The sequence below is a fragment of the Bidens hawaiensis genome, unplaced genomic scaffold, assembly GCF_021521415.1.
Source record: "Bidens hawaiensis isolate Kalapana, Puna unplaced genomic scaffold, B.hawaiensis_p1.1 tig00011464_1, whole genome shotgun sequence".
NCBI classification, from domain to species: Eukaryota; Viridiplantae; Streptophyta; class Magnoliopsida; order Asterales; family Asteraceae; genus Bidens; species Bidens hawaiensis.
Window position 1 is genome coordinate 330,709 of NW_027491893.1, and position 17,611 is coordinate 348,319.

The following is a 17,611-nucleotide window of genomic DNA, read 5'->3' on the forward strand; positions in this document are numbered from 1 at the left end:
TTCGAACGCAAACATTAAACCAAAGTTGGAACGTATTAAAACCAAAATGGGAATAGGCTTGAAAATGAATTGAACAAACACGTCAAAGGCTTTTTCATATTCATTCATTAAACTTCATTTGTTTAACTAAATAAACAAAATTTTTATTCATATTCATTCGTATATTAAAAAGCAAACATAAGGAAGGTACTAACTTGCTAAACATTCGATTCGCTTACGGTTTTGGCCTATGATTTATGCAAAAGAACAGGAGAAAAAGAACACTAAAACTAAATGTAAACCCCTTAAAAGACCAAGAAGATAGTCTAGAAACACAATAATAGTTCAAGTACAACACTTATTACAACTCCATGCCCATCTTAAACGACACAACACAACCAAACATAACCTAAACACTCTTTTGACGAATCATATGTTATTACGGTACCAATAAACACCATCCTTAACCTCCTCGTCTTTGCCAACATAAATGCATTCCTTGGTTTCCCTATACATCGCCTTAAAAATCGAAGTCCCATCAAACTGATAGTATTCACCCAAGATCGGTTTGATCGCTTTTGTGGCTTCCATCGCGTGATAATGAGGCATTGTCGAGAACAAATGGTGTGTCACGTGAGTATCGGTAATGTTATGGAACACCTTGTTTAGGATCCCATAGTCACGGTCAACGGTGGCTAGAGCCCCACGGAGCCAGTCCCACTCGGTTGAGTCGTAGTGAGGTAGTGACGGGTGAGTGTGTTGTAAGAATGTGATTAGGACAAGGAAACCGTTCACCACGAGCAACGGGCCAGCATACATGGTCAACACCCACACAAGCCCTTTGGTCATCGCAAGATGGAAGAGGATGTAAAACACTGCTAAAATACCCGCATCAGAGATAAATATTTGGGCCCGTTCGCGGTTAGAGTAAATCGGGCTGTTTGGGTCGAAATGGCAAGCAAAACGGTCATAGTACCGGCCTGAAACGTTGAACATGAGGTACATGGGCCAGCCGAGGGTTAGGGTTACAAGTAGGGTGAAGATTCGGCCTGGTGGGTTGTTTAGGTATTTAGCGGTTGACCGGACGCCTGACTTTAGTTTCGGGACAAAAACTTCATCATGCTCGATCGAGCCCGTGTTCGAGTGGTGGCGGCGGTGACTATATTTCCATGAAAAGTAAGGTACGAGTAGTGCCGAGTGTAGAACAAGGCCCACGGTGTCATCGAGCCATTGGTAGTCACTAAACGCGTGATGACCGCACTCGTGGGCTATGACCCAAACACCAGTTAAGACACAGCCTTGGCAGGCCCAATAAAGGGGCCACGCCACATAGGCGAGTGGGCTAGGCAGGAGCGGGATATAATTATTGGCGATGTAATAAAATATGGAGGCGATGGCGAGGTCATACACGACGTAAGAGAACGAATGGAGGACCGATCGGTTGAAACAATGGGGCGGGATGGCCTTTTTGACGTCTCCAACGGTGAACGGGGGCTTTTGATACGGGACCCGCTCGATTGGTTTCTGATCGGGATTGGTTTGACCGTTGACCAGGTTCGACATTCGCCCGCCTGCACCCATGATTCAGTTACCTGCAAAAAGATCAAAAAATGAATAATACTTTCAAGTGTGAATTGCTGTGAAGATCAAAACTTTATAAACCCAAGATTTTTCATATATGGGTTTTTAAAGAGATCCAAATGGCAAATGGGACAGTTTGGTAAGGAAAAGGACTGGACTTATTTACCAATTAGGCAGGTCATATGCTTTTATTTCAACTTTACAAAATCTGTTACTGAACAGATGATTGTGATATTTTAAACTCATTATTCATTGTTTCTTAACAAAATATTTAAAGAACAGAAATACCTTTAATCATATTATTGGTTCTGAGTCTACAGTGTACATGTGCACTCTATGATAAAATAATTAAATAAATAAGGTCTAATATTAAAACTAAGGAGTGGACACAAGCAAGTAAACATAAAACAGATCTGAATCTAAGAATACATGTATTAAAATATTGCACATAAAGGAGTTTGGTGTCCAGCGTCCATGAAAGAAAGAATACAAAATAACATCAATGCAAAAAGCCAGACACCAAACAATTATTTAATAATTTAGATACAGTTTTCTCAGAAAGTGACGTGGTTTGATAGACAGAAAAACATCAAGGCAAAATTCAATGGTTTGCATACTTCAAATAAAAAACAACCACTAAAATTTAGTATTCCAATTTTGACCACAATTATCTAATAAAGTAAATGCATGTATTATCATATATTGTAGTGTTTTACTTCCTTAAAACACTTCAAATATAATAATTTCCTTTTACAACTTGATACAATCAAACACGGATTCACGATCTTTTTGTTGTTAGGACAAGATGTGCCCATCCTTAACTAGGCTCAAGATTGACTCATTTTGACTTGTTACGAGAGCTCAAGCTCGGCATGTTTCGGGCTCTTTTCTAACGCTCGGCACATAACTCGTTTTTTCAAGCTTAAACTTGGCTCGGTTAATAACTTTTTTAATTAATTTTATATATTGTGAAAAAGCATAAATGAGCCTAAGCTCGACTCAAAATAGTGCGCAGTACCTTAAACAAGCCGGAGTTTGTCTCCGATCGACTGTGCAGCATGAAATTAATATAAAAATACGTAACGCTCGTTAGCTCGCTAAATGACTCGTTAAAATTAAACCTCAAATTTTAATATTAAAGAAATTAAGAATATACTGCATATATCCAAAATCCAAATAAAAGGAGGAAACTAAGAAATTCATATGATAGCAACATTATTTGATTGGACAGGATCGATGGAGGCATATGCCAAAACTGAGACAGTTGATAAAGGCATATTTACAATTTGGTTCACAAAAGTACAATTAATATGTAGATGATATATAAACAAATAAAATAATATAAGATATTTACTAAGTTGCCAGAGTTTGGTAAGGCACATGAGGCTGAACAAAAAGACACAATAAAAACAAATTAAAAACAAATGTCACATGTGTGGTGCATAAAAAAAGGTCCTTGTCAAAATATATTAAAAGCATTTCCACATTGGCAAAGTTGCAACTTTCTTTTCTGGTATAATTTGTGACATTGATTTTGTATATCATCAATGAGTGTAAAAACCAAGTTTGAAAAAAACGGGATGTGTTAATAAGGGGGGAGAGAAAAATAAACAGTCTTTAAATCAATATGTATTACAGACTTTAAATCAATAAGTATACGTGTTAATATCAAATTTCTGCAGATTAAAAGCTATTCCAACAATAATAAGCCAATTGGGTATTACTTAAAAAGTTAGAAACAGATCATTGGCCTTTAAATGAGAAAACTGTGAACTACAAGTAAAATAATTATGTTTCATTTATTGGACTTAAATAGATATTGAGTTAAGCAAACGTCTTTCAATCCATAACCATGTAACTTCAATAAAAAGTAGAAAATCGTGAAAATTGATCTCTGATATAGACGTTTAAGTCTCATCGTAAATGTCTTGTGATATACAGAATCGACCCCTTTACTAGAGAATAAATTAAAAGCATGAAAGAATTAAAGCACATAAAACTTACTATTAGATTTATAAATTTCAAGACAAAATAATGTCGTAATTTAAGAGACTTGTTATGATACACAAACATAGGTAGATACGCGTATTTAATTAGTACATGATTATAATGTTGAAACGCGTAGAAAAACACTATAATTTTTCTAAATTGAAAAAAAAACAAACACTTTATCCAAGAGAAAAGCTAAACAAAAGGAGTAATTTTACACAAATGAAATGAAACTGTTCCAATGTATGTTTAGATTGCTAATAGTCATCAAAACCAAACACTTGCATCACATAAGTAGAAGAAAAGGCAAATATTCAGATCAGATGTAAAGCACAGGGCTGAGATCGGTACCGTGCCGAAAAAAGCAAAATCATATACCAAATTTCGTACTGATTTTTCCAGTTTGGTATCAATACCATTAAAAATACCAAAAAAATATCATAACCAAAAAGTATCAATACCAAAAATACTAGTCCAGGTACCGCGCCAAAAATTAACGAGTGAAAACTTTTCCAGTTCAATACCATTCGTTGTTGGTACCATTAAAATACCGAAAACATGAAATCAAGTACTGGTGCCAATACTATAACGGTACTGTTCCGGAACTCCCTGCATTCCACCTAAAGCAATTATTAATCTCTAAAATTTCAGATCTGTCAAATACATCATCTTCTAAACACAACTCAAACCTAAAACCTAACAACTTCAATCACAAATCACAGCATTCATTCATTTATTCATTCAAATTCAGCATTTAAGCTACACGTGTGCCGTAATCTCCAGATCTATATCATCTTCTCAACGAAACTCATACCTAAAACCTAACGAATTCAGTCATTCAAATTCAAAACATGACATAAAAATTTCCAGATCTAACGCACATATCAGATTCTCAACTAATCACAGACCTAAAATCAACACATACGTTCACTAAATCCAACATGCACTGCCAACCGCATAAATTTTGTTGAGATGAAATGAGAAGATAGCTAACTACCTGAAGGAAGCTTTTGGCGGTGAGGCTTTGCTTAGTCCGGTAGATCGGAAGTGCAAAATGGCCGTGTGGCTAAGTGAACGGCCGGCCTGGTACTTGCAGGCTTAAGAGGTCCGGTTTATAGCCAATAGGGTTGGTTCCTCGTCTTAATGTGTGTGCTTCAGTGTCAATGGTCCAATATCAGGCCCACAGAATAATAATAATAATAATAATAATAATAATAATAATAATTTCTTTTAAGTGTTTATGTGTATATGTAGTTTGAACGTATAGATATGATAATATATGGTGAATATTTTTAAAAGTTGTAACGGAAATAGATCTTGTTTGACTGTGAATCGGGTGTTAACTTTGTGGTTTTGATTCGGGTGTTCATTTTATAAGTTTATGGCGTGTGATTACTGTAAAATTAAGAGTATGTACAGTTCGGTCATGTTCAGTTTGGCTATTAGGCTCAACCTAATTAATCAATCGGTTTTCAGTTAACCGTTTTGGTTATTCGGTTAGCTCTTTTGTTTTCGGTTCAGTTTAGTTAATTTCAGCTAATACCCAAAATCTAACTTAGTCTATAATTTTACTTACAAATACATGAAATGGGTGCATAAATACATGAAATGGAGGTCTTGTATGAAATATAGTGATATAATACATGATATATATGAAATGAATGTATAAAAACTATAAATATATGAAAATATTAGTGGTTCGGTTTGTTAATTCCGGTAAACAAAAAATAGGTGGTAACCGTTTTTCGGTTAATTCGGTTATTGGTTAATTTCAGCTCGATTTCTTGAGTTTTCGATTTGGTCATTGCGCATATAGTAATGTGGAATAGTGTGAATGTGTAGATATAGTGTACAATTAATATTTTGAAAAGTCATAACGAAAATAGATCTTATTTGAGTGTGAATCAGGTATAAACTTTATGGCTTTGATTCAAGCGTTAACTTTATAACTTTATGATGTGATTACCGTAAAAAGGATGTAATTCTTTCATCACGCATGCCATGATTTGAGACATGGATACGCATTTGTATCCTTTTAGGTAACATGTCAAGAAAGTCTAAATGTCTAATTGTTTTCTAAACCTTTGACGACGTTTCAACGTCTAATTGTTTTTTAAAACCTTTAACGACACTTCAACGAGGGGACAAAGTCGTGCATTACCGAAGAGGGTGGTAAGAATGGTAATTTGCAAGCACATAGAAAAAAAATATGTAAATTAGTAAACAACAAATAAAAAGTATCATGATTATACTAGAACAAACTTAAGTATAATATCAAAAAACTTTTTGGTCTTATTTCTCATCAATATACCTATAATACAGCTTAAAATCATTTATATCTATGTATTTTGTTCATCTTATAAAAATCTCCTACATCTCTATCGGTTTAATCAAAAAGATATATTTTTCTCTTCCTCTAGTTACAAGAAAATACACAGACACCCTAAAATTTTATCTTAAAATATAATTGGTGTTAAACATGGAAAATGCTCTAATGTAGCGTTAAAGTCACCAAAATCAACAATAAGCACATTGCATTTTTATTACATTAATCCTTTATTTGAATTGTCGTAGAAAACTATAGAATATACACATGAAAATATATCATTATTAAAACTACCATTAAGAAATAAATCAATAGTTCCCAAAAACCACTCTCGCAAACCTATAATAATTAAAATAGTTTTTTAACAAAACATAAATCAACACTGGTTTCCTATAGTTTAGTGATAGCCTGGCTGTTTCTATTAGTACATCACTACTATAGAACGAACAATTTAAAAGCGCTTTTTTTTTTTGTGAAAAGCGGTTTTAAACTGCTGTAGAATGGGTCGCTGTTTATTGAAACAAATAATATTTAAATAGCAGTTTTGGCCTTTGAAGCAGTTTTTACCAGTTTACAGCGGGTCGTAATAAATGAGTTTACAGCGATTTCTAGTTTACAACAGTAGCAGCTATTGTTTGCAACGGTTTTTTTTATCAACGTATCAGATTAAATATGCAGCTAATAACCTAAAATTAAAAAATATCCAGCAAGATCAAGATACAAATTATCCAACAACACCAAATCCAAATTTAATTCCAAAATACATATTTAAATTACTACCAACATTATCAAAATACATTAATCGAAGAAACGTATACAAGCCTCGTCACCTTTGTCATGAGGGGGGTTTTACTATGTTGTTGGGGTGTCCGCCTAGAAGGGTTTTGAGTCAAGCATGAAGCGTCAAATAACGGGGCGGGTTGAAATCCATTACAGGTACTCGGAACACTATTAAAAAAATTAATAAATTAATCAATAAATATATTTGGTGAATGATTTTTGCTAGGCCTTGTGTAAAGGTTGTCAATTCGAACCCTGAGCCCACTCGGGTTTTCGTCCCACCGTATGTTACGCCAGTAAGTTCTGCTCTTGTGGTGGCACAATGATTATCAAGTGGCAGTCGGCGGTATGGTTTCCCGTAAAAACGCCCAAACCAAACTCTGAAACAAACGTGAGTCAGGTTAAGGCAAAATAGCCTGACACGATTGGGTATTAAGGCTCTCTATATTGTAGCTCAAATACAAGAAACTCGGTCATTCTAAAGAAAATTTGGTGAATTGGAGTTTAGTCGGCTGTCATGTATCCACGTGGGGACAAGTAACTCGTGGTAGTCATTTTTTTCATTTAAATACTTAATTTCAATTTTTGTAGTCATTTTCTTATTCCACTTTTGCCTTTAATGTTCCACTAAATACGTTTGAATTAAATTAGGACGGTTGGATTTGTGACGATGTAAATGGACGGTCTTGATTTGGACGGAGGGGCGAAGATATCTAGGATTTTAAGTTATAACAGGTGATGTTAAGATGGATGTTATATTTATATACTAGGATAGTACCCGTGTTATACACGATTGATAAAATAAAATGGAAGGTTGTGAAACTATACCAATTAAGAAAAAGAGAAGGCTAACATCAATTTATTCTAGTTGAGTTGGTAACCCACAAACATTTTAAATGAAAGATAGTGAGTTTGATTCCTACCAACAACATATTTTTCATTTTATTATTTATGAAGGAGAAATTATAAAAATAGAAATGTGTACACTTGACATCTTATATGTAAGGTTTAATTGAATGACATGTGAAAAGTTGTGTTTTTTAATATATATGTAGATTTTATATAGTATTGACGGAAAGTTTAATCGGATAATTCAAAAAAAAAAAAAAACAATAACGAATATGTAAATTTTGATTTGAAAATGTATGGAACTTAGACGAAAAGCCTTCTTTATTTAGAGAATGAATCATCGAACCTTTCGGTTGACGATTGATGGTAAAGGCTTATAATTGTTGCAATTAGTGGTTATCAATAGAGGTGCATAAAACGGTTTAAACTTAAAATCGATTTTGGTTGAAATTGGTTCGCTTTGGTCAACAAAGGTCAAAACCGGTTTATGATTGGTTTCGGTTCGGGTTTAAACCGGTTTCTTGACCAGATAATGATCGGTTTCGGATCGGTTAACCGGTTTGGAACCGGTTTTGATGGATAAAATTACAAACCAGTTCAAACATACGGTTTCAATCGGTCCAAACCGGTTTCTACATAATCGGTTTCAAATCGGCTCGGTTTCAGTTTGATTTTCGGGTCAGTTCGGTTAACCGGTTTAGTTGCCCATCTCTAGTTCTCACTAACAACTCAATGTAGTTGATAGTCCAGCTGTTTTGGATGTGCAATTGCTAATGATGATCAATTAATACCGATGGACCTAGTTGCTAGTGATAAAGGTGACTTGCTATTGATGGACGCCATTGATATCCCTTCATGGCCGGTGACTAGTTTCAATGCAGTTTTTCATCCATTATCCAAATTCCAAGCAAATTTTGGTAGTCTTTCGATAAGGTAATAAAAAAGGTTCACTTTGCAAATTCTAACACGTATAAATCTATATTCTTATTCCCTTTAGGGGGTGTTTGGTAGAGGGATTTGATTGGGGAGAAATTGAATTAGAAATATTTCTTTTGTTTGTTTTCCACTTTTCATTTCTATTTATCTTTCTATTTCTCTAAAACTAGAGAATTCCATTTCTCTTTAAAACAAAGAGAAATTCATTTCTCAGCAGCCTCCTCATAGCATGTCACCACCTCGTCTCCGGCCACCACCTCGTCTCCAACCACCACCTCGTCTCCGGCCACCACCTCGTCTCCAAGTCTGCAACCACCACCCCGTCTCCGCCGTTCGCAGTGGTGAACACAGAGATGGTAACCGGTTGTAGGTTGCAGGTGGTACGGGTGAACGGAGATTAGGGTTTCAAGTGGTGGTTCGTGGTAGGTTAGGGTTTTCAGATGGTCGGGTGATTGTGGTCGCAGGTGGGTGACAGTGGTGGTGGAAATCGCCGGTGGTTGCAGGTGGCTTCTGATTATCATCATCATCATCGCCACCACAACCACCACCACAAAATCTCCAAAGAGGCAGTGATGACAGATCTGAGCCTCCTTTTTCTATATCTTATGTTCCAAAAATTTGAATCTTTTTAATTTCTTGTGTACTGTGGTTGAAGAAGGGGGTTTGGTGGCGGCAGCCGGTGGTGGTGGGCTGTGGTTGAAGAAAGGGCTGTGGTGGTGGTGCTGGTGGTGTGAGGCTGTGGTGGTGGGGCTGGTGGTGGTGGTGGGGCTGTGGTGGTGGTGCTGGTGGTGGTGGGGCTGCGGTGGTGAGTGGTGTCAGGTTGGGTGGAGGTGGGGTTGGGTATGGTAGAGTTCTCTGTTTATTTTCTCGTGTACCAAACAAGAGAAATGATTCTCATTCTCCATACCAATTCTCTTTCTCTACAATTCCATTTCTATTTTTATTTTCTCCCCATTTCCATTCTCTGTACCAAACACCCCCTAAGATCTTATGGATTTGCCTGATAATCCAACATTAAGCTTAGCTAAGAAAGAAATAGTGGGTGAGCTACTTTGTTGTGTGATGGGTAGTTGGAATCTTCGGAATGAAGCGAATTTCTTGAAGAATCATTTAAAGCAATGTTTTAAAAACCGGCGTACTGGATTTTGTTTAAAAATGGTACGACCGGTTGAACCGGAATGTACCAGGAGGTTCAACCGGGTTAAATAATTTACCTTGTAATTCCATATAAATGCACTTTCAACTTAAAAAATAACCCAAAAAACATTAATAAACATGGCACTTGAACCAAATATTGCACATGAACAATGGTCAAGTTAGATAGAAAGTTTATATACTTTGTATACAAAATTAGTCGATTACAAAGATGTAAAGAAACCAACATGGATTTGCATGAGACAAAATTGGTTGAATAACTAATCATCGTTTATCGTGTTTATTCGTTTCAACTTTATCCGTTATGTTAAAAGTCATTTTTTAAAATATGGACCGCAAAAAATATCAAAAATCTTTTGGATTTAAAACCGGTTTGCCGGTTTAAACCGGTATTTTCAAAAAAACCGGTGGTACGATGTGCTACCAAACCGCCCGAAAATACCGGACTCAAAATACCGGTGACCTTACGAAAATTCGGTATAACCGGTTCAACCGGCCGGTACGTACCGGTTTTTAAAACACTGATTTAAAGACTCACAAAGTTGTTATTTGATTATGTTTATTTCTTGATTTTGTTGGCATTCGAGTAGAAAAAAAAGGTAATTCTCTAAGATAAAGTGGTTGAAAAACCCTCTTAAAAAAATAGTTTTTTTTTTCATTTTCACCCGTCTAGCTTCGTGCTATATTAAGTGTTTATTTTAATCCAATACCTCCGTTCATAAAAAATTTAGAAAAAAGTATTAAAAAAATTCATAATACTAGCTGTGTATAACCTTTTCTTATACTTTTAAAAATGTATATTAAATAATTATAAGGTTGTACACAGTGGAAGGGGCAACGTCGCCCCTCCATAATGTCACATCACTGTCACGTAGGTTTATTGTCCCTCTTCATAACGTCTTGGTGTGGTTTGTCGTTCCTTTTTTGCCCCATTATATATATATATTGTGTGTGTGTGTGTGAGGGAGAGAGAGACATACTTACAAGTGTGTATGTAAACTATAAAGTGTTTTTTTTTTCAGTTAAGCGTCAAAGCTGAAAGTTCTTATGATTTTGTAAATTTCTTTTTCAGCAACAAATTAAAAAAACTTTATATATGCTTTTTAAAAGCATGTAGAAATAGAAATAAATTATAATCTATATTCTATCATTGAAAACCTCAAAAAATTTCATGTAAAATATGGAATGAAAATCTCAAAAGGTCCTAGTTATAAGACTTAGGTGTTGTGGAAAGATTTTGATTTATAATTTATTTATCTCTTATGTATAATGAATTTATATGAAATAATACATGATTTTCTTCCTCCATTTGCTTTGATTAAGAATTTCGATTTTTGGTAAGTCTCACGATCATCTAATAAAAAGTAATTCGTGAATATTCGGATTCGATGACCAGTCCGAATATTCATTTAGGGGAAGGTATGATTATGATATAAATGGACCAAACATGAATTTTAGGACACATGTCTTTGAGATCTCTCCCCCTGCTTTCTTTGGTTCGAGTCAAAGAAGCAATGTCACTCGATCCTTATCAAACTAATTGCATGTCTGTGAGGATCTCCGTCAAAACATTTCACACAGTGAAGAAGAGGGTGTCAAAGGGCAAGTTGTACTTTTCGGCGCTACACGTCAACAGGGGAAGGGGCTCAAGAGTTTGGAGCCAAAGTCAATTCCAAGCAATCACATTCACCAATTCATTTTTTTTATATTAAAAAACATTAAATAATAATTGTATTGTTAATTAAATCATTATATGTTTTTAATTGAAAAGCTAGTAAGAGCCTTCATGCCTGTATAGTAATGACGTGGCAATTCTTTTTCACTTTTTAGTTAAACCATCACACATGGTCTAAGTTATAACAAACCCAACTTTGTGTTCAAGAAGTTTTATAGTTTTTCCTTTTAGTTCTTAACTTGAACTATGTTTATCTTTCAAATTACAAACGGTAAGCAAGCTCCATCGGTAATCACTGGTGTAATACAACCGGTGAAGTATCCATGGTGAACTTGTTGTCGGTGATCCGTCGATGAAGTGTCTATCACTAAAGTTCTTGGATTTGTGGAAGATATTTGTAGAATCATGGGGTTTGTGCTAAACTATATTATCGAAGTGATTTTAATGGTTTGAATGAATACTCATCATGGCTTCTGAAAATAACCTTGGAGATCCTTATTGAGTTATTGGTGTACTTTTCCTAACATTTGGTGGAATATATCATCCTGGACACTAACTAAAGAGTCAAGAAAATTCTTTGATAGACGTTGATTGTCTTAAAGCGTGGATACGGACTATGAACATATAGGTGAAAGAACCAATTGTTGGGCGTTGGAAACATGGGGCAGAACCATTACCCGTGGGGAGGGGGGGGGGGGGGTTGAAGATGGTTTGCTAACCCCTCGATCATGAGAATTTGTTGAACTTTTATATATAACATCTGAGTTTTTCTAGAAAAGTATTATTTAGAAACTTTAGTTGTAGCCGGTACAACATAAAGCTTTATGATGATAGAGTAAAGAAGTTCTAGTTCCACCACCGGAAGGAAATAGGGTTTTGAGTATTTGGTACTTCATCAGAAAAAATATGTTAAATTTGAGATTTCAGATTAGGAGGTGCCCAATCAAACAGAATAGTATTATCAAAACCTAATTGACAAAGCAAAAAAAAGAAAAAAAAAATTAGGGAACCGGGGGGGGGGGATCCATCCTGGTCCTATGGAACTATGGAAGCTACGATCTACACAACTTTTTTTTACTTATTTGTGAAAGTGATTTAAGAGTTTAAGAGGAGACCATATGTATTCAACACTTAATTTTGGGTAATATCATACAAGAGACTCTTGAATTCGAGAAAAGCCACAAACCATATCACTAGTTTAAGTCTTTGACCAATAGACTATTCACAAGTCGAGCTTGAGCCAGCCCCATGCCAACAAACTTGGATGGTCAGAGTCAACTCAAACTCAGGCTCGCTTACAAACCAAACCAACTTGACTCATCTTAAGTTTTCAAACCGGGCTAAACATTTAGCCCAAACTTGGTAGACTTTAAAGTTTAAACCGAGCTCGGTTTGGCCCAGTATTGTGTTCGCTAATTAGAACTTTAGACTTTAACAATTTGACCCACGGCCCATCAACTTCCGGGTTGTTACCCGACCCGACTAACACTTATTCTGAAAATAGGTTATTTGCAATCGTTTAAATCCACAAAACAAGAGGCATTCACTCAAAACCCTTATAGAAAGATGGATGATTTAAAGAAAAGAAAGCTTGATGACACCAACAATGACCAAATTAACATATTATCACAAGAACAGCTGCGTTCACTCTTAGACCCACTTTCAAAAACCCAGCTCGTGGATCTCTTATCAAAGTTGTATGTTTCTTATTCCATTATCTTTTGCTTCAATTTGTTGTAAATTGTTGCATAATTTTTTAATTCAAGACATGGGTAATTTAGGGCTTGTTATCACTTGTAATATTGATACCTAAAGACTTGATTTTTATCAGATTTATGTTATCAATTTGCAGGATTTATATATTAGTTTCTATTTTTTTACAGAATTTGTAATTCAAGACATAAGAAATTTAGGGTTTGTTGATACACACAAAAAGGTTTAATTTTTATCCAATTTATGTTGTAAAGTTGATTAACATCTAATTTGTGTGTATCTTATTTCATAATCTTTTAGTTGAATTTGTTATATAATGTCACATAATTTGTGATTTTAAGAATTGGGAAATTTAGGGTGTTTAAAGATACGTCCAAAAAGGTTTAGTTACTATCCAATTTATGTTGTAAAGTTGCAGGCTTTTTAATATTAACATCTAGTTTGCGTATGTCTTGTTTGATAATCTTTTTCTTCAATTTGTTATTAAATGTTAATTTGTATTTCAAGACATGGGAAATTTAAGGTTTGTTGATGCACCCAAAAAGGTTTAATCTTTATTAAATTTTCTAGCTTTTTAGTATTAACATCTAATTTGTTATTCGACATGGGAAATTCAGGGGGTGTTGATCACTTGTAATCTGAATGCCTAATTTGCTTATTTTTCAAGATACACCCAAAAGGTTTAATTTTATCAGATTTATGTTGTAAAGTTGCAGGCTTTTTAGTTTTAATTTATGTGTATCTTGATTTAAACCAAAAGGGGTCTGTGGTTAATAAATGTAGTGTGAAATGATGAGATGTGTGCTTGTTTGCATGTTTGATAATGAAGCGGGTGCGAATACCCTTCAATTGCTGAAGAAATTAAAAGTGTTGCGAGTGCTGATCCCGCCAACCGAAAGCTTTTTGTTCGTGGCTTAGCCTGGAATACCACCACCGAAACCTTGTGTGCTGTGAGTGCTTTGTTGATTGCTTGTTGTTTGAGGTGGCAAATTGGTCAGGCCCAGTCATGGGTGTAATGTCTTCGTGTTTGTCAAAACGGGTCGGGTCGGATTGTCTGAAAATACCCTTTGTCCATTTTTTTAATAATTAAGTAGTATGTTAGATATGATTACAAAGAGTACTTTTTGATAAAATGATTTTGGAGGTTTCAACTTTTTTGACCGTTAGAGAGAAAACACTACTCAAATCAACCCGTTTATATGTAAACGGGTTGGTGTTGCCACCTCTACTTGTGATGCTTGTGTTGTATGTGTATATGTGCATGAAATTGGATCTTAGTCTTTTGAAGATGTTAGTTTGTGTCCTTTCAAGATATAGGATATATAGTTTCTTGAAATACAGTTGATAACGGTTATGACTATATTTAAATCTAGGCGTTTGTTGAGCATGGTGAAATCGAGGAGGGTGCGGTTATAATTGATAAAGCAAGTGGAAAATCACGTGGGTATGGTTTTATCACATATAAAGATATTGTTTCGGCCCGGAAGGCTCTTAAAGCACCAAGTAAATTGATTGATGTAAGTCTTCATTATTCTTTTACGTGTTCGTTCTCTACTAGTTAGTTTTTTTTAATGTTGGTGAGTGGTTTATTAAGTTATTATTGCAACTTTAAGAACCACAATCAAAGGATCGTTTTGTTTAAGTTAAGAGTTAGCTAAGTAGTTTACGTTTATCTTTGAAAAGGAGTTTTTCTGCTGCTAGTTCTTAAGTCCTCCGACACAGTGTGTATCAGTTTTATGTTAATAACTTGCCACTTTATAACTTGTATCTAATGGAAGTATATTTGCTTATTGTTCTTCTACAGTCTCGACACAAATATATTTTTATAATTTGGAATTATATTTAATGTGTCTTATGTTTAATTAATGATTGCCATTCTAGAACCAATCAACGAAATATATTGGTAGCAATTTTTAAGTTATTGATATTGAAAGTAGAAGTAGGTCAACAATGATGGAATTTTTGTTAATGACAATGTTGGACCAATTTACCTATAAATTGGTGGATGTGGGTTATGTTTTTTTTGTCTAACATGTTAAATGGTTAAATATATCGAATGGTCAAAATGGGGTTGAATGTAATTTGAAGTGTATAAAGATTACATCGTTTTTTATGTTAATGGCATACTCTTTGCGATGATATATAAAATAAAGTACGGATATAAAAAAATGTTTGTGGGCTGACCCACACTTAAAATCACATTTTTTGACTCGAACTCGTTACACGTTGACTTTTATGGCTCTTGATAGACTGGTGGCATATTACTACTTCCCTTTTTCTTTGTTTGCTAAAAATTCATTTTTATATATGTTTAGGGCCGAATGGCGGTTTGCACCCTGGCTTGTGAAGGTGTAAGTACCACAAGCAGTAGTGATCAAGCACACAGAAAGCTTTATATTGGCGGTTTGTCCCCTGAAACAACAAGTGAAATGCTTCTTCTGTTTTTCCAAAAACATGGTGATATAGAAGAAGGTTCTGTTGCGTATGACAAAGAAACAAATAAATCACGGTAAATACGTTACATATTTATTCATTGCTTACAATAGAGGCAACAATATGAGCGGGCCACGACCACATCCAAGTCATAACAGGTTTAGCAATAAATGGGCCATCTTTAGTATGGGTTGGGTTGACCCGCAAACACTTATTTATGAAAAAAATAGGTTAACCTTATGTTGTTATTTGTGCAAAAGTGATATTTAATATAAATATCATATTAACATGTGTGACCTTTTTTTTTAACATTTTCTTTTATGAACAATTCAAAAGAATGAATTTTTGTTGATACTTTTTAAAGTGAATTCTTTTCTCTTGTTGTTATGCTTTGTTAGTGGTTTTGGCTTTGTTACTTACAAGACAGTAGAGGCTGCAAAGAAGGCTATTGATGATCCACAAAAGATTTTGGGGGTAAGTGTTCATTCAAAATCTAACATTATATATGCTACATGCTCTTGAATTAACGCCCTGTTTGCGGTGCGCGCATATAATGTATATATGTGTGGGACCTTGGGTGGGCAAAAGTGAAATTGCACTAATTTTGATGTTATCTTACTAATTTCGTGAAAATAGCGTTAAAAGTGACGGAAGGTTAATCAGGCATCATGTGGTGGCGTTGATAGCCGAAAGACAAGGGTACATGCACCAATCGGCTGGGTCCTGGGTTAAGCGTTATGTGCCTTATGTCCAAGGCTTAATGCAAAACCACTATCGAGCCGGGGGTCTCACTGGAAGCAACCTCTCTATTCCTATGGAGTAGAGGTAAGGCTGCCTACATCATACCCTTCTCAGACCCTACCATAGCTTTGCTATTGGTGGGATATACTGAGTACGATGATGATGATGATGATGATGCTCTTGAATTAATTTTGTGTGTGTGTGTGTGTGTTTTCAATATTAGCATCTTATGTTGAAATCTAGCATTAAAAAAACTACATTTTCTTGAATCAATTTGTTAACCAATTCATATTTTGTGGGTGTTTGGATGTGTGTTTTGAAGTTGATTATGTGATTTTAGTGTTATAATTCATATAATAGTTGTAACAACTATGGATGGGCATTTGGTACTGACTACCGGTACCATTCGGTACCCACTTTTAGAGAAATTTGGTATCGGTATTTTCAGTACCGGTACCGATACAATCCGTATGTGTAGCGCACTACAACAAATATCATGTGGATGTACTTCTACGCTTTGGAGTTGTAATAATCAGATAATTGAAATAATAATATGAAATTTAATTTGATGTAATGCAGGGTAGGAGCATTACAGTAAAACTCGCCGACAACTCTAAGAACAAAGTTGTGCAACCACAAGTAGGAATGGTTCCTGAACACATGGCCGGTTATGCCGACTCAGCAAACCCAAACCCGAACCCTAATGTTGGCTACACTTATCCCGGTGTCATTCCTTACCGTCATCAACCACCACCACCACCACCTGCCACCGCTCCTCCGCCCTACCCGATCCCACCACCTCAAATGTCATACACTCGGTACACACCGCGCAAAGAAACCCCAGGACCGCCACCGCCTATGGGTTTAGCCAATTATCCTTACTATTTTAACAAATAGTGAACCATGGTTTGTCTGTTGACCCGTGCCTCAGGTCAAAGCGTTGGAAAAGGTTGTTAGCTTTGTAAAAATCGAATCTTTTATATTGAGGAATTTGGTTTGTTTTGGTTTAGGGAATTATCATTACTTTGTGTATTACAACCATGAACCGCAAAATGGATAAACGTTGGATTTTTTTCTAGTTAAGTGCATGTGAAATGACTAGATTAACCCCCCCCCCCTCCCCCCAACCCCAACCCAAAAAAAAAATAAATTATATAACTTTCTTCTTCTGGTATTATATAAGAAAATCTGGTAGAGAATATATAGTGTTTGGATTAGTTTTCCTCTTGGTATGTTATAATAACATTTAAGAATCCTAGTCATTCATGCTCATCAGCTAGCTGTTTAAATCACGATAAATCTTTCCGAACTTAATGAATGTGCAACTTTTGGCTTGTGCTTGGAGGGAAAGAAAATTTTACTAGTTTCAAAGTATTGGATACTTACTAACTAGAGGTGTATAAAACTGGATTTTTGAGGATTTTTCACATGACTGATTAATGTTGATGCTCTAT

At 35.3% G+C, this 17,611-nt stretch overlaps 1 protein-coding gene and 1 pseudogene across 2 annotated transcripts; one reads left to right on the top strand and one right to left on the bottom strand.

Moving 5' to 3' along the window:
- Positions 1-256: 256 nt before the first annotated feature.
- On the bottom strand, positions 257-4,625 carry LOC143538000 (delta(12) fatty acid desaturase FAD2 pseudogene; annotated as a pseudogene). The gene is made up of 2 exons (XR_013136177.1): positions 4,547-4,625; positions 257-1,571 (listed from the first exon to the last, which is right to left on the bottom strand). The product of XR_013136177.1 is annotated as a delta(12) fatty acid desaturase FAD2 pseudogene (transcript).
- Positions 4,626-12,818: 8,193 nt separating this feature from the next.
- Positions 12,819-17,135, top strand: LOC143537991 (UBP1-associated protein 2C-like). Its single transcript, XM_077031637.1, has 6 exons — positions 12,819-12,967; positions 13,813-13,933; positions 14,357-14,500; positions 15,299-15,492; positions 15,815-15,890; positions 16,737-17,135. The coding sequence occupies exons 1-6, from the start codon at positions 12,837-12,839 to the stop codon at positions 17,052-17,054; spliced, it is 984 nt and encodes a 327-aa protein (XP_076887752.1). The 5' UTR covers positions 12,819-12,836; the 3' UTR covers positions 17,055-17,135.
- Positions 17,136-17,611: the final 476 nt, after the last annotated feature.